Consider the following 26,061-nt stretch of genomic DNA (forward strand, 5'->3'; position numbering starts at 1 on the left):
TATCTACAGGATGTTTTAAAAATACTTTGACAAACATTGGGAGCATGTTCCTCACATCAAAACAAGAAAAAAAGTTGATATAAACATATGTCCGAAAATCCTTAGCTTTTTAGTTATTAATGAAAGAACATAATGAAACATCTGTTAGATATTGTCAGCTTGGTAGCAAGTGTTGCAACTTTGATCAATTCAGAAACTTATAAAAACGGATCAGACTGTATATTTTTTTAAACGTTCAGTTACTTTTCAATTGAGAATTTCGATCTGATGTTGACTTTGAAAGGTTTCCTTTTGACTTTTTAATCAATTTTGCTAGGGTAAATTATGTAGGAAAACTGGGAAGGAGGAGGTTAAAAAATAACACATTTTGTTTGTTAAAGTGTACGTATCTATATTACACAGTAGCAATAATACAAATACAGAGTAATTAAAATTCATGTAATTACATTAAGTACAAAACAGAATTACGAATGCACAAGTTCCATAATTTATTTACAATATGCTCACCATCGTTCACGGAAGGAATAGGAAGATGCTAGGAGAATACTAGTTTATAAATTACTGCTATGACTACCTCGTAACGTTTATAAATGAAGCTATTACTGGAATAAATTTATTACTATATTTCTTGTGTTAAAGCTACCAAAATGTCTGTCATATTGAAAATCCACAGCTTATGTGATTTCAAAGCAAAATTCGTGCTTCAAAATTGCCCTGAGTATGTGAGAATGCACTGTCTATTATCCATGTGATATTCAAGGTGAAGGTTTCGCTTTGTGCAGAATCCAGTGTACGAAGGAGTCTGTCAATTTTGGGTTTGAAATTGTACACTCCTCCCTATCTTTGAAGAAGAAAAAATGAATAAGACCTCTATACTGCTTCGAGAGTATTCTCGATCGTATTTTCAAATCTCGCTTCGGTTGGATTACTTTCCGAAGATTTTTCTCAAATGTAAGGTAAATGTCAGATTATTCCATGGCAGATTCTCAAACTCATCTCGCTATTACCGCTTCTATCGATGCTACATAAGCGTGGAGTCGATACAGCGTCATTAGGTAACTGATTAAAAAGAATACTGGAAATGACACTTGATAAGTTTGCTGCTTTCTTGACAATGCGGATTTCTGAATAGGTTTAAGTACCAGTGTAAGTAATGAAATATATTAAATAAGATCAGACTTATGTTAATTATTTGCGCGAAACTGGAGAATTAGCACTGTAGCTTTGAACCGTGCCGTTACGGTTATGACCAAATTTAACTAAATACACAATGTTGCCAACATAAGAACATGATTTTGGTCTGTGATGTAGTTAGAAAGAGAAATTTGTTTCTTTTTCTCTCTACCTCTTTCGTTCTGAACATTACTGAGAGATAGCACCGCTGTTACTCTCATGTATTTCAATGATTTTTCCCTGGACCACCAATTTGTTTGGACGACATTTCTACATAGAAGATTAAGCTAGATCTTACAAGCGATCTCCAATTATTAACAGTATGGTCATCAAAATTGTGTGTCCATTTTATCTCGAACTAAAATCTCTCTCGCATTTTCTTTTGTTTCATCACGGCCGAATGGGTTTATCTCTTCGGTATCGTTGTTTCTAGTCGATAATAGCCTTTATGACAGTTTTTGTTTCGTAATATCGATAAACAATAATATAATAATTAAAGCGGTGAATAATTTCATGGCCCAAAAAAGTTTTTTTTTTTTTTTTTTCGTAAAAGGCTACATATTTTCTCTAGTCCACGAATAAAACTGCAACGCGGTCATAATTGCGTACTTAACGTTTTGGTGAACTTTGACCGGAAATTTACTTTCCGTTATTTAAATTATATTCCGTGAAACACACCTTTTTTCCGCTTTATATCGTTGTCATAACCTACTTTAAGGGGATAGGATGGTATTTTTTGGTGAAAAATTAGTAAATTTTCAAAAAATAAAAATTCTTTAAAATACTCTGTGATGTGTGGAATGCATAGCATAACATTTTGTGGGTATTTGTGCCCTTATCGGATGTTGAGTCGCCATTTTTATACTTCCTGCGTTATGGATTTTAAAATCACTCGCCCACTTTTATTGTTGTTTCCGGTAAATTAAATTTCCAAAAAAAAATTTTTTCTTTAAAATACCCTTTGATATGTGTGGAATGCATTGCATAACATTTTGTGGGTATTTATGCCCTTATCGGATGTTGAGACGTCATTTTTAAACTTCCTGCACTATGGATTTTTAAATCACACGCCCGCTTTTATCAGCTTCCAGTACTTCATATTTTTTGCTACATTGCCAGACAAAAATGGATATAATTTCTGAATTATTAAAGATACATGCATGAAATTTAGAACACATATATTCTTTAGACTATTAGGAAACTTTTCTCTGTAACAAAATTTTGTTAATTGATTTCATTTTAAAAATACGTCCGTTTGTTTGCAAGAAAGGAAATCAGAAAATTGTTATTGAATTGTAATAATTGTTTATTTTACAAACGTAGGGACTAATATCAAAATTCTGTTACAGACAGTTCGTAGAACATGCTTTTGAAAATACATTGCAAAAAACTGTTTGAATCTATCTTTAAAAACGGTTCAGATATATCGGTTTTAGTACACCCCTGCATTGTGTATATATATATATATATATATATATTTTCAAATTTGGGCCCCCAAATAATTTTTTTTTTTTTCAAAATATTATTTCGTTGAGTTGCCACAGCAATGAGCTCTCTACATACAAAAAATTAATATTTTACACCAAATAGAAAAAAAAGTTTTAAAAATACCATCCTCCCCCTTTAATATCTTGCTACATAATGCATTTTCTTTTGGTGCATTCAGAACACCACCGTTGTACTGCATAAACCTTGCACTTCACTAATGGAGCGAATTTTACTACCACCATTTCGATTGTCTTTTGTTTGACACGGCTCGGTACGGCCCGGTGACTAGTGGCCTACGAGTAAAGTCGACTATCGACATTGCTCTACCGTGCGTATTATCCAGTTGTTCCTTATTTTCTTGAAGTTATAGACTATAGCAGCTAGACTTTAACTGAGGATCTTTACAGGAAGCAGTGTGTTTCTTTATGACAGACATATAGGAAATTTAAAGTGTTTATGCTCGACCATACCGAAATGTAGTAATTATACACCTGGTAGCAACCCTTTAATGGACCTCATTAAAGTACACCTATTCATTAAAGTTCCGGTGTTCCACCAATCGGAAAATACCATTGTAGCAATATGAAAGCGCAAGTATCGATTATTCTCGGATATGCAATCGAAAGACAACTAGTTCTGTTACTATAATAATTAGCGTTAATTGTAAATAATATTCAAATAAATTCAATTTTTGTCATCTCGTTTTTCAATCTCTAATTCAATTTCAAGTTTATATCAAGATTAATGTTTATTTTACTCTCTAGATTATATCAAGGTCAATGTCGACATTTGTTTCTCGGAAAAAATCAATACTTTCGCGTCTGCTCCTCAGTCAGATAAGAATAACATGAATACTTACGAATAATTTCAAGTTAGAAATATGGTCGAGCATAAAAAGTCGTATGAAACTTGACTGTAATGGTAATTGAGACGCTCATATGAAAATTATGAAACTCGCTTGCGCTCGTTTCATAAACATACTCGCGTCTTAATTACTACCATTATAGGCTCGTTGCATAATGTACTGTTATGTGTTAAGCTTAAATCTAAGAAAGTAGTAAAATAAATAACAAGCACACGACCAATACAATACATTCTGCGTAAAATTAGAGATTATTAAGTGTGTATTTCAACTGTATCCAGAGAATAAAAATGACGGACAATTAATAATATGTCACAAAACATCTATAAAAAAAGACAGAAAGCGAATGGGACTTGTCATTCGTAAGGAATTTTCACTGGCTATTTCCTCTTATATAAATGCATATGAATCCTTCGAAGGTAGGCCTACTTATCGTTAGGGGCGTTTTCACTAGCTGTCCCAGTTAACTTACCATCTTAATTGGAATTACAAATTTAACGGCCTCGATAGTACGAACAGATTCAAATCTGGAAATGCCTTGTTTCTCACAAATAATCACAGCAATGCTTCAGACAGTTGGAACTGCTCCAACGAATAGTAGGCCATGCTCTCTTCCTTGCTTAGATCAAAACTTCAAAATGTTGTGGTTTTCATATGTATTTTAAGAACAGGAAATATCGACGAGACAGTTCGAAAGGAAAACAACTCAAAATTTAAAGTTTTGGGGAAACTATTCTATAGCTTCATGTTGCTGTGAAAAATCCAATTAACACACTAATTTCAGACTTGTAGCACACAAAATAAAAAGTAATGTCACTAATTTCAGGGGGTTATTCTTTGAAATATTTCAAGTTAAAAATTGTAATACAATTTTGCTCGTTTTTGTTTCCTTTTCGAGATAAAAATCGTTTTAGATAAAACATTTCATAGCGTATGATGAAGGATGGGTAGAACGGAGAAAAATTCTCTCCGGCACCGGGACTCGAACCTGGGTTTTCAGCTCTACGTGCTGACGCTTTATCCACTAAGCCAAACCGGATTCCAGTCCCGATGCCGGATTGAATCCTCTCAGTTTAAGTTTCACATTTTAGTTTCCCTTTAGTGGCCAACCCTCATGTACTGTGTCACAGATGTGTGACAGTGGCACAAAGTCCAACACACTATGTGCAGAGGTGCACTCATTACGAGTGACTAAGTGGCCGGGATCCGACGTGTTATGGGAAAGCTATTGATTTGATTCTGAATATGCTCATTCAGTTTAAGAGAGCAGTGTATTATGATAATAAATGATTGAAAGAATTTTAGTTTTGTCCTTTAAATGTGCAGAAATTTGATCCGAACTTTTCGTACTGCAAAGGAATTTTACATGTTGTACTTGTTCGGATCAAATTTCTGCACATTTAAGGAACAAAACTAAAATTATTTCAATCATTTATTATCATAATACTCTGCTCTCTTAAATTGACTGATGGCTTTCCCGAAACATTCTATGAAATGTTTCATATAAAACAATTTTTATCTAGAAAAGAAAGTAAAAACAAGAAAAATTACATTAAACTTTTTTGTTTGAAATATCTCAAAGAATACTCCCTTAAGTTAATGACACTATGTATATAGAGACTGCCTCCGTGGTCTGTTGGTCATTATTAATTACTAATTACTTAATTATTAATTAACCAATCATCACAAATATAAAAATACATCAGGACTGTCGCTGGGCAGTAACCTGAACACACGTTTCAGCGTCACATTGTTGACAAGTAACTCCATCTGTTAGCACAACCATAAAGCATCTAATAGATGCTATAGAGTTACCAACAACGAAAAAAAAAAAAACTATGTATATAGTCGTGGCTAACGAGAAAGACAGGCTTCTGCACGAATTGGAGTCACGTGTTTATCATGGTCTAGTCATGGCCAGCTTGACAATCACCTAATATAAATACATGTTCAAAGATCTAAAAAACAAAGGAATTGCTATATTAAACTAATGTTAAACGTGCATTTATATATAAACCTTTTCAATGTTGGCTACTTTACGGTGTATTGTATAAAACATTATTAAAGAATTTGGAGTAATTTCAACGACTTTGAATTTTTCACAGCAACATAAAGGTTTAAAATGTAGGTTTCTCAAAACTTTCATAATTTTGAGTTGTTTCGTTGTTTCCCTTTTGAAATGAGCCGTGTAGGAAAAGTAATTTCCGAACATTCATCGAAATCTAACACAAGCGATACAATATGGTGTCTGATATTTACAATATAAAAATCAGTCGTATAATAAGTTTAGGTTGCTAAGTAACGCACGTGGTTACACATAAAACGTGATCATTCCTCTAAATCGAAACTGTACACTAAAATCATACACTTTATACTATATTGCTGTTACAAAAATAAATAAGTCTTTATCAAAACGTTATTCCGTCGCAATTGCACAGGTACTAATGAAACTACTTCTTGAAGCCACTTATTTTAAGTTTCTGGGGGCTCCGTCCTGTCTAAGACAGTTCTGATAGTTTTGGCTAAACGTCAATCACGTCTATGCCCACCTCCCCCATCATAAGCATTCTGCGTTGAATGCTGATCTTCATCTGATTCAGGTCTTCAAGCTGCGAATGACCCATTGCAGTTACCAACACCGCTTTTCTTCCTCTGTTTCTCCACAAGGCTTGTTCTTCTCGACCTGAGAAACATAAAGAATCGTGAAAGTTAACAAGCAATTCATAAATAAGTGACTTGAAATTTGGTCCTAGATACAATGTTGCAACATATAGGAAAGCACGTGAGATCGCGAATGAGGATATTTTGTCTTGGTCTTCAATTGACTGTTTTAAAATACAGCAATGTAATTGCACTACCTATTGAACAATGTTATAGTTATAATAAATACTAGTGGCTTGTGCAGCAAATGGTGCAAACTAAGTTCATTGGACGTTCAAATAAAATATTTTCAGATTTATTTTCAATGAAGATTACCAGACATCTTGAAAGTTATATTCTTCCATCATAATGAAACATACTCCTTCTGAATGTTTTTTTATGCCAAATACTTTTTCTCGAACTTATCCACATTCAATTTTTGAGTTTCAACGGGAAAACCAGAGCAAAAATGTCAGGACGATCAATGGGTTTTTCATGTGGGAGTAAAGCAATACCGTAGATATTTCAGGTCATTGTAGGCGAAAGTTAAAATAATATCAGGTTTGCTATGCTTTCGAACAATAGACATAGCATTTTGGTATAGCTGCTGCATGTAGAGCTTGAAATGTAGAGCGTAAATTCATTTTATCCTGCTAAGAGATCTTGCTGAAATGATCGGGAGACTACACAATTTTCTAGGCCTCTTATTTTATCAGTAAGTAATACCTTTTGGTTTTTCCTTAGGAACTGCAATTTTTGCGCTCTCTCGAGCCAATACTGAAGAGAATGACTCACATAAATATCTACACCACACCGCCATTAAGTATATGAAAAAGACCCAACCCCACTTAATTAATAACTATAAAAATATTTAATTTTTAATAACAATATTATTATCTTATCTTACGTAAGTTTTATAGTTTATACAGAGTGTAACAACTTTAATGTTTAGAATTTCAGGAACATGTTCCCTGACACGTTCTACGTTGATTAAACCTAACATACCTATATCCGAAATTGAGAGGTTACAGAGATAACAGAGCTGGAAAAAATGGAACTTCTTGCAGCTCCAAGCATTATACCGTTTATACAAGGCCTATTTTATGACATTACTAAGTAGAGATACATAAGAAACATTTGAAAAGCAGTGAATGAAGGAAATTTTACTTTTACTTTTAAGAGAAATTAAATTAAAATTGTTTACAATTAATCATATTTTCCGCAAGAAGTATAGTGTTTGGAATCTTAAGGACATTTTTTTCAACTTTGCACTGCTTCTTTCATACTCACAAGTAGTTGATATTAAAATGTAATATGGTAATAATAAAAATAATGCCATAGACATGTCACTTTCGGAAATTGGTGTTACTTCTTTCAATATTCAGCGATAAAATTAAACTCAAAATATTTAACTTTGGGGTACAAATACTCCAAACCTATAGAACTTTGGATATAGGTATGTTAGGTTTAATCGACGTAGAACGTGTCAGGGAACATGTTCCTGAAATTATAAACATTAAAGGTGTTAGCCTACACCCTGTATACACTAATAGTCAAACATTTTCGATCATAACTATGGATTTGTGGTTAAAACAGGGATTTCGTTTTGAATATTCTATCTTAATATCGAAATATACGTAGCATTTATTGATTTCGTAAAAGCATTTGATAAAGTTAACAAAAATAAACTTTTTGAGATTTTATGTCATGATAATGTACCATATCAAATCAACTTTTCCATAATTTATATCAACAAAATGAAATTGCCATAAGAACTGAACGCGGAACTACTAGCTATACTTCAATAAACGAAAGTATTAGACAAGCGTGAGATCTTTCCCCTATTCTATTTTCATATATATGAATCATATTTTGTACATTTGGAGGCAAAGTCACCATGATGGAAATCAAATTAATCGAAACACTTTTCTCGATACATTATCGTTTTCCAACGATCAGGTTCCTATCGCTAAAACAGAAGATGATCTACAAAAGGCAGTTTATAATCTTTAAATAATCGCTTCAAATTTCAATATGAAAATCTCAACAGAGAAAACAAAATCATGGCATTTTTAGGACAAGATCCAATTCCAAGTAAAATCATGATAAATAATAAACTAATTGAACGTGCCAATTCATTCAACTATTTAGGCTATAATTTATCTTATATTAGGCCTACTGATGTAGATGTGCCAAGCAAAAAAGTGTCTAAATTTATAAAAATCACAGGAGTAAGCAACACCGTCTTCAAACCCTCTCCAGTTCAAAAACTTACGAGGCTAAAAGTCTATAAAACACTAGCTGGTCCAGTTCTGACTTATATGTACAGTGAGGCATGGACAATCAGAAAAGCTGATGAGAAAAGGCTAACGGCAGCTGAAATGAGGTTTATGAGACGGACAGCGGGATGCTCATTCTTCGAACACCGTAAAAATGGAGACATACTGAAAGAACTGAAAATGTATCCTATAGTTCATTTTGTTCAACAATATAGACTTCAGTGGAAGAAACATGTCGAAAGTATGGATCGAACTAGATGATCTAGACAAATTCTTGCCTATGTACCAAGAGGAAGGAGAAATTTGGGAAGACCACGAAAACGCTGGTATGAGACTGTTTGAATTTCACAAGTGATACCAACAAGGCACCACTTATGAGGCAACTAGGAACTAGGCCAGGAGATAATGGGGCAGGATGGCCAGTTCCTTTTTCCTCCATTGCATACATAGCCGATTAGCTACATATTACACTAATCAGACTTCAGATGTATACAAACAATTGTTCTTCCTCTAACACATATCGTCAAGTGAGATGTACTGCCTGATAATAGATGTACATATCAGCCAAAACTTCAATCAGAGGCAATTTTAGACATTATAAGAATATAAATTATTGAATCCGATGTCGAAATTACTGGTTCTAACGAAGACTGTTAAATAAAAGGAAAAATGTTTCGTAAGAAAAGTACAACGACAAAATACTCAAGCATAAAATATAGTATAAAATTATGATAACTGTTGGTGTTGTTAAACTATTCATTGTAAAAAATTATGAGTCAGTAGACTTCCGCCCTACTGGCTAGATTTTTAATAGATCCTTAATACCATAATGACCTTAGATTTATTTTTTTAATGTTTCACATTTTGTTGCTGATGAATTTATATTGGCATTATCGATATAACGTTATGATTTTGTTAGCTGAGGTAATAAGTAAGCTTTTTTTGTAACCATGCCATGAATACAGTTGCCATTTGATCCGAAAATGTAACTTCTTTTCACTTCAGTTTTTTTTATCAATCCATTTCTGAGAAAAAAATTATATAAACATCTCTGCTAATGTGTCTATAAATGCAGTACCCAGTACTGCTTTTCTACTTCCTGATGTTTTTCAGAACTTATAAATTACAGATATTAATATGTTCTAGAAAGCAAAATATTGAAATATCTATAATATACATATAGACTATATTAATTTTTATATGCTATGTATACCACTTTCATATAATTTTGTAAAATTACCTAGCAATATGAAGTAGGCTACAATTTTGAGTTTCATATAAGCAGAAATTCCTGTGTGCAGATGATGTTAAACGTCGGACTAACAAGTGAAAAGTGTTTTAAAGCAACGAGTTAGATTTCTTACCCGTTGGTTTTAAGTGTGAGCGATTGTGCCATCTGGTGGAAGGCAAATGAACTTCTTGGTCTGTTTCTGCAACTGTCCGCTAAGAGTGATAATGTTGGTAGCGCTATTAGCAGTTGCAAAAAAACTGTGCCTTAGTTCTCATTGTAGATTTCGTATAGAGAAGGTCCGAAAATTCCTACATTTCCATATTTTTTCCCATGGGTCATAACTATATGTCGATAAATGATCTACATTCATTTCTTGGTTCCGATTCACTTTTAATATATAAAATAATATGATAAAACTTTAAAACTTCAATGTTTTTAGAATGTATTAAGAAAGGTAACATATCTGTTTCTGAAATTTGGACTAAAATTCCTAATTCTGAGATTTTATTTTTAGTGCCTTTTAAGGTTGTTAGACGATTAATTTAGAAAAGGAAGTATCGCTTAATTTTTAATGTATCTAAGAGAAGGATTTGATTAAATCATCAGCCCTCCAGTGAGAGTGACCACAAGGATCCTGAATGTAGAACAGTTATGTTTTTTAAGTCCTGGTGTTGTGGAAGGGAAGGCCTGATGGCCTTAACTACACCAGAATAAATAAATAAATAAATAAATAGATCGATCAATCAATCAATCAATCAATAATTAATTAAAAAATACTACATTTTGGATTTGGGATTCGCTTGATGCCAAAATATAATATTGACAAAATTATCTTTCTTGAAAATATAAATGATATTGAATAATATGTAGTTATGCTGTAGATCGTGCTAGGTAGTCTAATGGTTGCAATGCTTGCCGTTGGGTTGGATGTTTGGAGTTCAGACACTCTGGTAACATTTAAATTCAGCTAGCCGAAACACGCACTTCACTTTTTGCTGTGGTGTCCACATTTTACGTTCAGTTAGAATGATTAATTAATGTTGATTGTTAGCAATTGGTGACAGAAATCGCAATAATAAATCGTATCTTTTTTATTTCTTCTTCAATTTTCTTGATTTGTTGTACAGAGTTCTAACATTGTTGTTATAAAAATAAAATCTTGAAGAGTTTCTGCATCCTGTGCCAAACATATAATAAAAAAAATATCCTTCTGTTAAAAAATGGTGAACAATCATTTCTTGATACCTCTAGCCCGGATGTTTAATATATTTTTATCTATCACAACTAGAAAATAAATTGTGAATTTCTTGTTACTTAACAACTTAACTAGTAAAGATAAATTTTCATACGCATAGAACTTTTTTTTTTTGGTGAAAATCAGGCCTAAATATTGAAATAGCTGTCTTGAGTTTTACACCTGGTTCATCTAAACTCAATTAAAAACCAATTTTAAATGCGTACAACTGCAATTATTCATGTTTATCGAACCATCAGCGCTCATGTGTGTTCTACATATGTGGCCGTGAACATACTCCTTTCACTGCGACAGAGAGACTAGCCACACTCAGTGTCAGCGAAATGTAGATAACCCTGCACGATGCATTGACCAAGATGTAGAGATCGTAGGTCGCCTTCTGCAAATCAGAAGGCCGTGAACAGCAGTAGTTATAGATCTATGTATTTGTTTTCAGTAAACGATTTTGCCATGATCAATAATAATAATAATATTATTATTATTATTATTATTATTATTATTATTATTATTATTATTATTATTATTATTATTATTTGAAGTCTGGATTTTGTTCTAAATGTCGAGATTTTTGTCGCAAATTCCAGTTTAGCCTTCATGCCTTTGTATTTTCCTTATTTAAAGTCTTTTCAGTATTTTAAGAGCTGATTCATGCAAGAATTATGAACATTGAATATAGGTCTAACAGATTTCTTATCGAAAATAATTCAAAACGGCGATTTACTCGAAATAGATTATAATAACATCACATTGTTACAGGTTGAGGAGGCTTTTCAATTGCGAATAATCAATGTCATGTTAAAATGTTGTGCTACAAATTTCGCCTGTAATCTTTTCGTAGCAATTTCACAACCCTTTCAAATTTATAAATGTAACTGAATCGTCTTCATTTGACATCACATGCGATTGTTTATGTATGATAATGATATATGTAGATATAATTAGTTCATACATTTTATACTAATTTCTTTATAATTCTCCATTCTCGACAACCATAGCTGTTGATAAAGCGTCGTAAAATAACCGACTAAAAAAGAGATTATACAGCCCTACTCCATGATAATTTGATAATTTACACTGCTTGCAGTAGGCAATATGTGCTGTGAGACTTTTCCTTCTTAAAATTAGCTGTACTGTACCTTGGTAATTCTTCGCCTTCCTTGAGGGTGGACGCCATCGGCCGGTCGCCTGTCTCAGGCAGGAACAGCACACTCAGGCCCCCCACCACACCGAACACGCCGAGGACACCCATGGGGACTCGCTCGTCCATTCCAGACTGCGAAGAAAATTAAAATGAATAACGCGCGTGTATTCACTCTTGGAAAAAGAGGCACTGCAAATAATATTAATTGTCGTTATCAACTCTGTCCTTCACTAATTCTAATAACAGAATAATAGGTAGCTACCGGCGTAACTCAGGCGGTAGCGCGTTTGCCTTCTGAACCGGAGTTGCGCTCGGGAGTGCGTTCGATACCCGCTTGGGCTGATTACCTGGTTGGGGTTTTCCGAGTTTTTCCCAATCGTACGGCAAATGTCAGGTAATCTATGGCGAATCCTAGGTCTTATCTTACCAAATACTATTTCACTATCAGCAATTCCATCGACGCTAAATAACACAATAGTTAATATAGCGTCGTTAAATACTTACTTACTTACAAATGGCTTTTAAGGAACCCGAAGGTTCATTGCCGCCCTCACATAAGCCCGCCAGCGGTCCCTATCCTGTGCAAGATTAATCCAGTCTCTATCATCATACCCCACCTCCTTCAAATCCATTTTAATATTATCCTCCCATCTACGTCTCGGCCTCCCTAAAGGTCTTTTTTCCCTCCGGTCAACCAACTAACACTCTATATGCATTTCTGGATTCGCCCATACGTCCTACATGCCCTGCCCATCTCAAACGTCTGGATTTAATGTTCCTAATTATGTCAGGTGAAGAATACAATGCGTGCAGTTCTGTGTTGTGTAACTTTCTCCATTCTCCTGTAACTTCATCCCGCTTAGCCCCAAATATTTTCCTTAGCACCTTATTCTCAAACACCCTGAACCTATGTTCCTCTCTCAGAGTGAGAGTCCAAGTTTCACAACCATACAGAACAACCGGTAATATAACTGTTTTATAAATTCTAACTTTCAGATTTTTGGACAGCAGACTGGATGATAAGAGCTTCTCAACCGAATAATAACACGCATTTTCCATATTTATTCTGCGTTTAATTTCCTCCCGAGTGTCATTTATATTTGTTACTGTTGCTCCAAGATATTTGAATTTTTCCACCTCTTCGAAGGATAAATCTCCAATTTTTATATTTCCATTTCGTACAATATTCTGGTCACGAGACATAATCATATACTTTGTCTTTTCGGGATTTACTTCCAAACCGATCGCTTTACTTGCTTCAAGTAAAATTTCCGTGTTTTCCCTAATCGTTTGTGTATTTTATCCTAACATATTCACGTCATCCGCATAGACAAGAAGCTGATGTAACCCGTTCAATTCCAAACCCTGCCTGTTATCCTGAATTTTCCTAATGGCATATTCTAGAGCGAAGTTAAAAAGTAAAGGTGATAGTGCATCTCCCTGCTTTAGCCCGCAGTGAATTGGAAAAGCATCAGATAGAAACTGACCTATACGGACTCTGCTGTATGTTTCACTGAGACACATTTTAATTAATCGAACTAGTTTCTTGGGAATACCAAATTCAATAAGAATATCATATAATACTTCCCTCTTAAAATAAATAATAATCAAGTAAAAAAAATAGTAGGTATACGTTCAATTCAGTTTCAGTAGTTATTTTACACCGTATGCCTCCAGAATATAACGATTTTTTTCCTTCAAAATAAGTCCATGTTGTAAACGACTTACATTGGGACGCTGCCTTAGTGTAGTGTGGTATAATGTCTAAGTAGATATATTTATTAAAGACGATCCAACAATATGGGCTTAAAATAAGTAGAGAAACAGTGAAAATATGAAGACTGTGAACAAAATTCTCAAGCAAGGTTCTATATAGTTATGCTCTTGGCTATCCTGACTGACGGCAAATCGTCGGTTTACAAGCAAAACACATTAAGTCAAAAATATTACTTCTGAAAAAAAAGGTGTGTATAATGTACAGTAAAAAAAAACCGGACCGACCCTTGTAGCTGATTTCAGAGCCTTGTTCACTGAGAGCACGATAGACTGGTAACTAAGACTTTCGTGGTTCGAATCCTGCTTGGGAAGGAAAGTTTTTTTTTATCCTTATTCAAATTTATTCCCAATACTTTTCGATTGCAGCGATATTTTACTACTTAATGAACCTATTATTTCCAGAACATGAATTTTATCAGCAATCGAAAAGTACTGGGAATAAATTTGAATAAGGAACAAAAAAAGTTTCCTTTCCAGTCAGGATTCGAACCACGAAAGTATTAGTTACCAGTCTATCGTGCTCTGGAGTGAACAAGGCTCTGAAATCAGCTACAAGGGTCGGTCCGGTTTTTTTTGCCACTACTATACATAATGTATGTATATAAACTTAGAATTGTAAAATCAAATACACATAAAGAGAAAGAACTTAGTAAAAATAATATTTTGAGAATTCAATTTTGTCAAGAACTTTCAAAACACCTTTTTCTCAGTATTTTTTGACTTAATGTGTTTTGCTTGTGTAAACCGACGAAATAAACTACAACTATTTGGTAGTGAGGCATCCTAAAGAGAGCACCGTTTTAAAAATTGTCTTTTGGTCTTTAAATTTCTAACTGACGTTTGGTATTGGCGACTTGTTTTGTAAGTTAATTAGTTACTTTTTGCTAAAGAGATAAATTGGTGTATCTTGTGCAGTTTTGCTGTATAAATCGTTTATGGGGCTCATTACATAAATAATTACGAATTTCACTCTCAATATATCATTACTGCATTATCACCATATCACCATATGATGTGAATAGCATTTGAAGTTTAAAAAAAATGTTAAAATAATACTGAATACTTAGGAAAGCGGTTCGAAATAAATTTGAATGGATGAATGAATGAATGAATGAATGAATGAATGAATGAATGAATGAATGAATAAATAAAGAAAGGCATAGGCTAAATGAATGAAGGAAGAAATTAATGAATGAATAAATGAATGAATGAATAAATAAATAAATAAATGAATGAATCAGTCAATCAATCAATCAATCAATCAATGGAGAAAGGCATAGGCTGAATGAATGAAGGAAGAAATGAAAGAATAAATGAATGACTAAATAAATAATAAATGAATGAATGAATCAATCAATCTATGAATGAATGAATGAATGAATGAATAAATAAATGAAGAAAGGCATAAGCTAAATGAATGAAAGAAGAAATGATAGAATAAATGAATGAATGACTAAATAAATAAATGAATGAATGAATAAATGAATAAATAAATAGAGAAATAAATAAATGAGTAAGTAAGTAAATAAGTAAATAAATAAATAAATTTGAAATGTGAAATTTGAAAGTTAGAAAATTTGATATATATATCTGTGGCCGGGAGGAAAAAGGTCTTAAGTCAATTTTTTGTGAAAATGAGATTTTTATATATTCTGAAAGCGGAAACAATTCTCTACAATCTGGTAAAACGGCTAAAGTCAAATAAGACTCCTGACTGGATTTATAGTGCATTACCAAAATATGTCCTAAGTACTTTTTGAATCGAGCACACACAGAATAAAGGACTTAAGTATATTTAATACCACAGTCTAGTATATACAGCCGCGAAGCTCAATACGTAGTAAATATGCAAATATTAGATAGTTGCTCACCACTAGGATCGCTAATATCGCCTCATTACAGGCAATGCAAAATAGTACCGTCACAGTCTATTGTTTCTAGCACCCTCAAAACTCAAGCTTCGTGACTGTATATAGTAGACTGTGTTAATATTTTATTCCTTACAAACCATCACATGTTTTCTTTCCATGCTTCCCTATTAAAAAGGTCTAAATTGTATTTTAGCCATTTTATCACATACTGATGCCCTTTCCTTTTAAAACTTTAAGCACCAGGTAAACAGTCCTATAATTGTTTAAGACCCATTTTGCATTCCTAATAATTTACATTTCCCATTTAGGTAGATATGAAAAAGGTCTTATGTTTAATAGTCCCTTCTACTAAGTTTGGCTTCTAGCCTTAAAAGGGCTTAAGTGCGGCTATTTTTGGAAATAATCAAGAAAATTGTTAAATGAGCAACATTACCTATTTTAGAAGAAATATAAACAAATAATATCCAGGAAAAACCTCTTAATTAAAAAAACTCTATAATTGATACCAATTTCAATCTTTCTACTGCTCTCCTGAAAAGTATAAAATTTTTACTGAAGATCTTTTTCCTCCAGGCCACAGATATATAGGCCTATATATATATATATATATATATATATATATTGGAGAGAGTTGACACCATCTTCTCTGTATGACTCACCAGGTTCCAGAGGTACGGGACGAGCATGAGGGCGATGCCTGCAGGGACGTTAGAGGAGCCGACGCCCAGGTTCCGCACCACCGTGGGGAAGAGCTCTGCCGTGAAGACTGGCATCACCGCGTTGGACGAAGACACGGAGAACTTGCCGACCATGGCGAACATGATGGTCAGCCACTGGAGGTTGGCCTCACCTGCACACACCAGCCTCGATGAGTTTCAGAAGGTAGGTTACTACTTTGTCATCAAATTGATAGTCTACAGTCCACTGAACAAAGTTTACTGAAGTTTTCCTTTATCTCAAACTTTAATTTTACTGTAACTAAAAGTGTGTTTGTAGAATGCGTAGTAGCTACTGATAATATTCACCGATTCTATCTCGTTCTTAATTTTTGGATAATAGCAACAGAGTTGAACGTACAGGAAGCCGCTATTTCTTCTGCGAAATTTGAAAATGTATGTTCCGAAGAATTACATTAGAGTTGTCTATTTTTCTTATTTTCTGCTCCAATCTGATGTGAATAACCCACTCACACAGAGCGTGGACTGGAGTGACATGCCGTATAACCACCTCGACCCTGCGATCTTAATTGAACTAATTTATTTTCAATTAATTCAATTAATTTTAAATTACTCTTAATTTATTGCAATGTAATCTATTTTGATTAATTAATTTTATTTCATTGATTTAATATATTTTAATTTTATTGTTTTTGGATTTTCAAAGTATACTTTCTTATGGACTACTTTTATGGGGTAATAGTTCTCATACTAATAAGGTAATTATGTTACAAAAAAGCTATTAGAATTGTAACTATTCATCAATAAAGGCACACTAAAGACCGTTATTTGTAAATGAAAAAATTATGACTGTAACATCACTGTATATTTATCAAGCCCTAAATTTCGTCAAAGAAAATTCACATATGTTGATACATAGGAATGATGTTCATATATACAACACCAGAAACCGTGACCTTTTTGACATACCTAAGTGTAGGCTGACTAAAACAATGAATAATTATTTTATTATGTCGTTAAAGATAGCAAATAAATTTCCGAGATATCTTTTTAATCTGGAAAGGAAGTCTTTTAACAGACTTGTCTCTGGTTGGTTAATCAACAAACCATTTTGTGAAATTAATGAGTTTTTTAATGTCAACGTTGTTGAGAGTTTTTTTTTATTAATTTTATTGTTTTGTTTTTTATTACTGACTTTTTCAATTGCACTATGTTGTGTGCTCTGACTGTATAATACTGAATATACTGAATATTACGAATACACCTCGCCTCTTCATAAACTGAGCGAATATCATCTCCGTCAACTAATTGCAAGTCACATGGAACGGAATGGATTAATTGAATTAAGAGACGGGCCACTACAATCCAGCACTGCGACCTTTTAAAATCTATTGCATTAACCCTCAAACTAGGCGTATTCCCAAACACACCGGCTGACTACACTAAGGTTCGTTGCGTACCCAGGTTTCGAGCAGGCAACCCCACTCGTCCCTAGGCCAGCCCCCTCCGTGCGTCGCCAGCCGGTGTTCGGGGAATGCTATGGAATGGTGACTAAGTGGAGAAATTTTGACAGAATGAAATAGATACCGTACATAATATAGGAAAACGGGAGGACCCCGAGAAAAACCCAAACTGCGACCTTGTACGCCACAAGTGTCACTATGAATGCCTGACCGGGACTCGAACCCAGACCACCTGAAAGTCTGACCAATCAGCTACCGCTAGAGTGCAAGTCATTCTCACTCATATCAACTTTTTGATGCTGTCGATGCTGTTGGGTATTGGTTCATGTGTCGTGGGATTGATGCACCCTACATTGTCAAGGTATAGCTTACAGCAGTAAAATTTTTGGGAATATTCAACATTTTTTTCCTCCATTACTGTATCTTGTATAATAATGAAAATTGGTATGTGTAAAACTCCGTCCATCTGCTATATGAAAAAAAAAATATTTATATACTTTATTGTGCAGTGATGAAGCGTTTCCCTCATAACTCATAAACTTGTTAACTTTTTCATGTTTTCTCTCTTTTATTTTATTGCTGAAGCTCATGTTTACAATATCATGCTATTTCAACTATATTACCTTAATAAATTATAATGTTTTTATTTTGCGTTAGAAGAAAATACTGATATTTGACCATTTTTAAAAAAGAATTTATTTTTATCATGCAATCTATCAAAGCGGGAGAAGTGATCTTGCATCATATTGTAGATATCACATGCATAAATTCACACAACCTTTTTAGCACCCCATAGGGACGAAATTTAACCTTTCTTCGTTGATAATGAGAAATCTAGCGACTTTACAACTACTTTTTCACGACTTTCCGTATTACACTCTGTTGGAGACACTGGTTTGTTTTGTGCAGTGTAAATAATGACGGACAATAAGAAGAAGGTTGACTGTTCTCCGAGTTGTTATCATGTTATGGTGTTTGATACTGCTAAACATAATAAAGCTTTATAAAACGACAATTTTCGTTTAGTAATACAGTTAATTGAAAATTTATGAATGTACCTATCATATCCATTAATAATTAATGGTGCCACCGGCGTGGCTCAGTCGGTTAAGGCGCCTGCCTGCCGGTCTGAAGTTGCGTTCGGGCGCGGGTTCGATCCCCGCTTGGGCTGATTACCTGGTTGGGTTTTTCCGAGGTTTTCCCCAACCGTAATGTGAATACAAGGTAATCTATGGCGAATCCTCGGCCTCATCTCGCCAAATATCATCTCGCTATCACCAATCTCATCGACGCTAAATAACCTAGAAGTTGATACAGCGTCGTTAAATAACCAACTAAAATAAAAAAAAAATAATTAATGGTTGTTATAAACATAATATAATTATAGGTTATGTTATTTGATACTGCTGAACACGAGAGAGCCTTATAAAATATAAGATTGTTTGTGTATTAAGGCAAGAAATTGAAAAAAAAAGTATATAAATGTACCTACCATACCTATTAATATTAATATTAATAATAATGGATATTTTATTTGCACAATCTGTCACTCGTATATTTCAAATAGAAAAGAAATAACTGAACTTGGATCATCTAACTTAATCGGAGAAATTTCTTCAGTCAAAGTTGACTTTAGTTTGAGACAAATTGATCTCAGATTAGACTTTATACAACACAGAATACTAAGTTCAGCTAGAACAAGGATCAATTTAACCTCTGATCTAAGATTAAATGGTTTATACAATCGGGCTTAAGTGTTCTTAAAAGCGACAGGCTCATGTCAGTAGATCCAAACCTTGAACGCACATGATGGATTGCAACATCAGTATTCAGTGATGTTCCTTTACATTTTTAGTACCATGTCCACTTTGTATCTACCTGGGGGGATGACGAGGGTCAGAAGGCAAGCAACGCCACTGCCCATGAGGGTGAGACACAGGGGCCACCTCCGGCCCATCTTGATCAAGAAGAGGATGCTGATGGCGATGGCTGGAATCTCCACCACACCTAGATCACACCAGAAACACTGTGGATTAAAATACTGTTGAGAATTAAATATGATCCGTGCGGACAAATTTTTTTTGTACAGAGTACAGAGGTAAGCCTGCCTGGAGAGAAATAAAAAATAGGTTGCAGCCGCCAAATTACTCTTCAAGGAACGACCACTCATATAAATTGAGGGAAAGAAGGCAGAGGACGGACACTGGAAAGTTTTCTTTTCTCAATCGTACTATCAGGGACTGGAATGCTTTACCTGCAGACTTACTAAAGGCTTTACCAACAACCAAAAATGTATTTAAAAATAGGCTTAAGGACTTTACTAATAGACGGTAATTATACACAGTATTTAAAGGGTGTATCTGATATTTTGTTATTGAAGTGTTCTATCAGCGAAGAATTATATTGTGTCAGTGAAGTGTGTTGAGTAAGTGAAACGTGTTCCTGTCAGTGAAGCTTTATAGTTTATAGTGGCAGTGCAAAGTATTTGAACAGTGAAATGTTTTTGAAGTGTTAGTGAAATCAGGATAGAATCAGTGAAATGTGTCGTAGTTCCAGAGCAGTGAGTGAGTTGACAGCGAAATGAGTGTAATGTTGAAAGGTACTTGTGCAGATATGAATATATCATACTGGTGGGTTTTAGTTCGATCATAGGTTTAAGGTACAAATTAGATTTACTTTAAATGTTATTTTAAGTGATCGTGCTTCATTTAATTTAGGATGTTCCCTGTTATTATTATTATTATCATTATTATTATTATTGTTATCATTATTAATTATTGTTAGTATTAATTATTAGTATTATTATTAATTGTATTTTTTTATTCATTGTGTTTATTATTGTCTTTATTGAGTGTAATTAGTTACCATTGCCACCGGGTATATACCCATTGCAGTGTGAATACATACATACATACATACATACATACATACATACATACATACATACATACATACATACATACATGTACTTGCCGTAAGCGGTAGGCCTAAGGTTGGCTGGTATCATAGTGCAGTCTTCTGGGTTAATTTCCAGCTCTTGGGATGCACAATGGACCATTTGTGCCTAAATGCTAAGATGTAATATTACTTACTTACTTACTTACTTACTTACTTACAAATGGCTTTTAAGGAACCCGTAGGTTGATTGCCGCCCTCACATAAGCCCGCCATCGGTCCCTATCCTGAGCAAGATTAATCCAGTCTCTACCATCATATCCCACCTCCCTCAAATCCATTTTAATATTATCTTCCCATCTACGTCTCGGCCTCCCTAAAGGTCTTTTTCCCTCCGGCCTCCCAACTAACACTTTATATGCATTTCTGGATTCGCCCATACGTGCTACATGCCCTGCCCATCTCAAACGTCTGGATTTAATGTTCCTAATTATGTCAGGTGAAGAATACAATATATGCAGTTCTGCGTTGTGTAACTTTCTTCATTCTTCTGTAACTTCATCCCTCTTAGCCCCAAATATTTTCTTAAGAACCTTATTCTCAAGCACCCTTAATCTCTGTTCCTCTCTTAAAGTGAGCGTCCAAGTTTCACAACCATACACAGCAACCAGTGGGGTAATAAAACTGTTTTGTAAATTGTAACTTTCAGATTTTTTGACGGAAGACTGGATGACAAAAGCTTCTCAACCGAATAATAATACACATTTCCCTTATTTATTCTGCGTTTAATTTCCTCCCGAGTATCATTTATATTTGTTACTGTTGCTCCAAGATATTTGCAATTTTCCACCTCTTCAAAGGATAAATTTCCAATTTTTATATTTCCATTTTGTACAATATTCTCGTCACGAGACATAATCATATACTTTGTTTTTTCGGGATTTACTTCCAAACCTATCGCTTTACTTGCTTCAAGTAAAATTTCCGTGTTTTCCCTAATATTTTGGGGATTTTCACGTCATCCGCCTAAACAAGAAGCTGATGTAACCCGTTCAATTCCAAACCCTCTCTGTTGTCCTGAACTTTCCTAATGGCATATTCTAGAGCGAAATTAAAAAGTGAAGGTGATAGCACAGTCTAGTATATACAGTCACGAAGCTCAATACGTACTAAATATGCATCCATAGATAATTGCTAACCACTAGGATCGCTACTATCGCCTCATTACAGACAATGCTTTATTTTGTATAGACCTATAGTGTATTTTTTTTCTGTTTATTTCTGTTATTGTATTTGTATTCCTGGTGTTGTGGAAGAGAAGACCTGATGGCCTTAACTACACCAGAATAAATAAATAAATAAATAAATAAATAAATAAATAAATAAATAAATAAATAAATAAATAAATAAATAAATAAATAAATAAATAAATAAATAAATAAATAAATAAATAAATAAATAAATAAATAAATAAATAAATACATAAGTGAGTGAATAAGTAAATAAGTAAATCAGTAAATCAGTAAATCAGTAAATCAATAAATCAATAAATAAATATGTAAGTAAATAAGTAAATAAGTAAGTAAGTAAATAAGTAAATAAATGCGAAATAGTACCTGCACAGTCTATTGTTCCTAGTACTCTCATAAACTCAAGCTTCGTGACCGTATATACTAGACTGTGATGATAGTGCATCTCCTTGCTTTAGCCCGTAGTGAATTGGAAAAGCATCAGATAAAAAGTGGTCTATAAAGATGTAATATACACCCTTAAATTAGAAAAAATTTGTGAAGTAATACTCGTACTAGGTATGCACTTTTTCCCGTTTTTCAATAAAAAATTCCTTTTCCCCTTTTTCGGGAAATTTCCCTCCACCTGACAACACTGATTATTAATCACTCTATATAGCCTAATATTTAAGTCAGATAGTATGAGACTCTTAATAATAAAATAATGATTCATATGGAATCATTGTTTCTCGTTTCTTGTGGCGTCATGTCCATAGAGGAAAGCATTGTAATACTGAGGTAGTAACACAGTCTAGTATATACAGTCGCGAAGCTCAATACGTAGTAAATATGCAAACATTAGATAGTTGCTCACCACTAGGATCGCTAATATCGCCTCATTACAGGCAATTCAAAATAGTATCGTCACAGTCTATTGTTTCTAGCACCCTCAAAACTCAAGCTTCGTGACTGTATATAGTAGACTGAGGTAGTAAGATGTGCGAGCTTACCAGACAGAACTGTGTTGAGATAAATGTCCCCACCGATGTTTCCGAGATTGAGCACCAGGCCGTAATACACGAGGTAGACGCTGAACCAAATGATGTACAGAATCAGCGAATTCTTCCTCATGTTGGGTGTCCGGTACAGATCCATGATGCCAGCTGTGGGCTGATCAGCTGATTCCTTGCGCATTGCGTCCTGATGAACATTAATAATGATTACATTACCTTCTAAAATAACTCATATGATAACGGCAATTTTAATACAATTCATTAACAGTTTAAATTTATAAATGTTTATTGAAATTAAGCCAGCTGTGTATTTCTATAGAGAGTACAACATTTATTAAATTTTTTAAATTTCAACTTTCATTTTGCGTAATTTAACAACTTTATTTATAAATACTGTACTTTATGGATTTTTTTCATATTTGTATTTTGTAGAAAAAACTTCAATAGTCCACTGCAGCGGTGGCGAAAATGTAATCGTGCGCCGAGTTTCTGTGTAACCTGCAACGTGCATAGCAACTACGGAGGGAGGCGGACACCCGAAGGGGAAGCGAAGCAACTGACTGACTTATTAACGGATTTTCATTTTCCTTACGTCAAGCACTTAAATATAATTTTATACAGTACAAGCCTACAAACTGATGTTTAGTACGTGTAACGAAGAAAGAAATGAACAATAAATGAACGATATCACAACCTAAAATTAACTGTCTTCAGAATGTCTCTGCGACAAAGTTTCAAAATCAGGAATTATGTCACTTACTGCCAGTCGTAGTTGATCACGAAGGTATTTGTCTGTCAGTCGTGATCTAAATTTGGTTTTTACTATTTTAATTGTTGAAAATAATTTTGCACAAACGTAAGTTGTAGCGAACATGGCTTCAACAGAGCAAGCAAAAGAACGAAGCTTCGGATATTTATTTTTTGGCAAAGATTTGAAAGTTCAACATTTGTCAAGTCCTTACATCTAGCTTTCATTTGACATCACATAGTAAATCAGTGAGTTCAAATTGAAGAGCTAACCGCATTATTCGTACATCTGCTGAAAAAGGGTCGACGTACAGAGATGATGATGATGATGATGATGATGATGATGATAACAACAACAACATTAACACAACCTTTTAATGTTTCATCAGTAACATGTAGTATAATGGCATTTTATGTTATACAACCGTTTTCCTCGTAATACTTGTGAACAAATCATACATTTAATATTCTCATTATATTGGCAGCAAAAAAATGCGTCCTCCCTTCCTACTTGGGACTTTCGTACATGGTTTCGAGAGAGACATATGCCACCCGCAGGTCAGAGACAAATACAAATTGGACGGAGTTTGACTCCAGTGAGTGAGAGGGTGGGGGTTGGCGGAGGTTAGAAGCAAGCACGGCTATCACTGTGAGCCACAATGTCTCGCGAGTCACGTTCTCGCCACGGCTGGTCTACTGTTTTTATATTAGCAAATCTCGACTTGTATAACAGTAGGTTAGTAGTAGGCCTAGTATCACTAGTAGTAGTGTAGTAGTACTGGTAACAATATTAATAACGATAAAAGTATAACGGTTATTATATCGATGCCATCATGCCAGAAGGGCGTATCAACAAATACATCGTTATTGAACTATTTTAATGGAATATATTTATGTCTGAAAACAGTCGTTTGAGAATTACAGTGGGCATGAGGAAAGATCAAAGAAAGTGCCTGGATAGGAAAAATTGTTCTTATTTAAATAACTCTAATGCTAGCTTACAGTTTTGTTGATACGCCCTTCTGGCATGATGCCCTCGATATTATTTATCATTTACCAAACTTTTAGAAACTAGGTTCTTGGCCTGCTCTGTCCCCATTGTGTGGAAATTTACGTCATTTGCAAGTAGCTGAACTTGTTGGTTACGTGTTCAGAATGCTACAAGACCGCCTCTTGCTTAACAAAACACTAGATAAACACAAGGCGAGGAATAACTTTCGGTCTCTTCGGAAGAGAAATGAATATCCATCTTACTATAGGGAGTCGAACGTAGGTTGGAAATTTAAGTAGGCGAAGTTACAAACGCTATTGTCACAGCGTTGAACATTATTATTATTATTATTATTATTATTATTATTATTATTATTATTATTATCATTGTTATTATTATTGTCATTATTGTTACTATTATTACTATTATTATTGTTATTGTTATTATTGTTACTGTTATTATTGTTTTATTATTGTTATTATTATTCTTATTGTTGTTGTTATTGTTATTATTGTTGTTTATGTTATTGTTATTATTATTATCATTATTATGATGGTTATTATTATTGTTATTGTTACTATTATTATTGTTATTATTATTGTTACTATTATTATTGTTATTATTGTTACTGTTATTATTATTAATATTGTTGTTGTTGCTGTTATTGTTATTGTTGTTATTATTATTGTTATTGTTACTATTATTATTGTTATTGTTATTGTTACTATTATTATTGTTATTATTATTGTTACTATTATTATTATTACTATTATTATTGTTACAATTGTTACTGCTATTATTATTATTATTATTATTAATATTGTTGTTGTTGCTGTTATTGCTATTGTTATTATTGTTGATGTTATTGTTATTGCTATTATTATTATTATTGTTATTATTATCATTGTTTTTATTATTAATATTATTATTGTTATTATTATTATTAATATTGTTGTTGTTGCTGTTATTGTTATTGTTATTATTGTTGATGTTATTGTTATTGCTATTATTATTATTATTATTATTATTATTATTATTATTATTATTATTATTAATATTGTTGTTGTTGCTGTTACTGTTATTGTTATTATTGTTGATGCTATTGTTATTGCTATCATTATTATTATTATTATTATTATTATTAATATTGTTGTTGCTGCTATTGTTATTGTTATTATTGATGTTATTGTTATTGCTATTATTATTATTATTAATATTGTTGTTGTTGCTGTTATTCTTATTGTTATTATTGTTGATGTTATTGTTATTGCTATTATTATTATTATTATTAATATTGTTGTTGTTGTTGCTGTTATTGTTATTGTTATTA

At 33.4% G+C, this 26,061-nt stretch overlaps 1 protein-coding gene across 3 annotated transcripts in view; it reads right to left on the minus strand.

Annotated features, from left to right (window-relative positions):
• Window positions 1-365: 365 nt before the first annotated feature.
• Window positions 366-26,061, minus strand: part of LOC138708807 (organic cation transporter protein-like) — a 366,346-nt gene continuing 340,650 nt past the window's right edge. For all 3 annotated transcript variants that reach the window (XM_069838997.1, XM_069838998.1, XM_069838999.1), the window contains 5 exons: window positions 22,991-23,180; window positions 19,735-19,863; window positions 16,376-16,566; window positions 12,065-12,201; window positions 366-6,206 (listed from right to left, as the gene is read on the minus strand). In XM_069838997.1, coding sequence (XP_069695098.1) covers window positions 6,128-6,206; window positions 12,065-12,201; window positions 16,376-16,566; window positions 19,735-19,863; window positions 22,991-23,180 — 726 coding nt within the window. In that variant the 3' untranslated portion in view covers window positions 366-6,127. The remainder of the gene's footprint in view (window positions 6,207-12,064; window positions 12,202-16,375; window positions 16,567-19,734; window positions 19,864-22,990; window positions 23,181-26,061) is intronic.

The sequence above is a fragment of the Periplaneta americana genome, chromosome 11, assembly GCF_040183065.1.
Source record: "Periplaneta americana isolate PAMFEO1 chromosome 11, P.americana_PAMFEO1_priV1, whole genome shotgun sequence".
NCBI classification, from domain to species: domain Eukaryota; kingdom Metazoa; phylum Arthropoda; class Insecta; order Blattodea; family Blattidae; genus Periplaneta; species Periplaneta americana.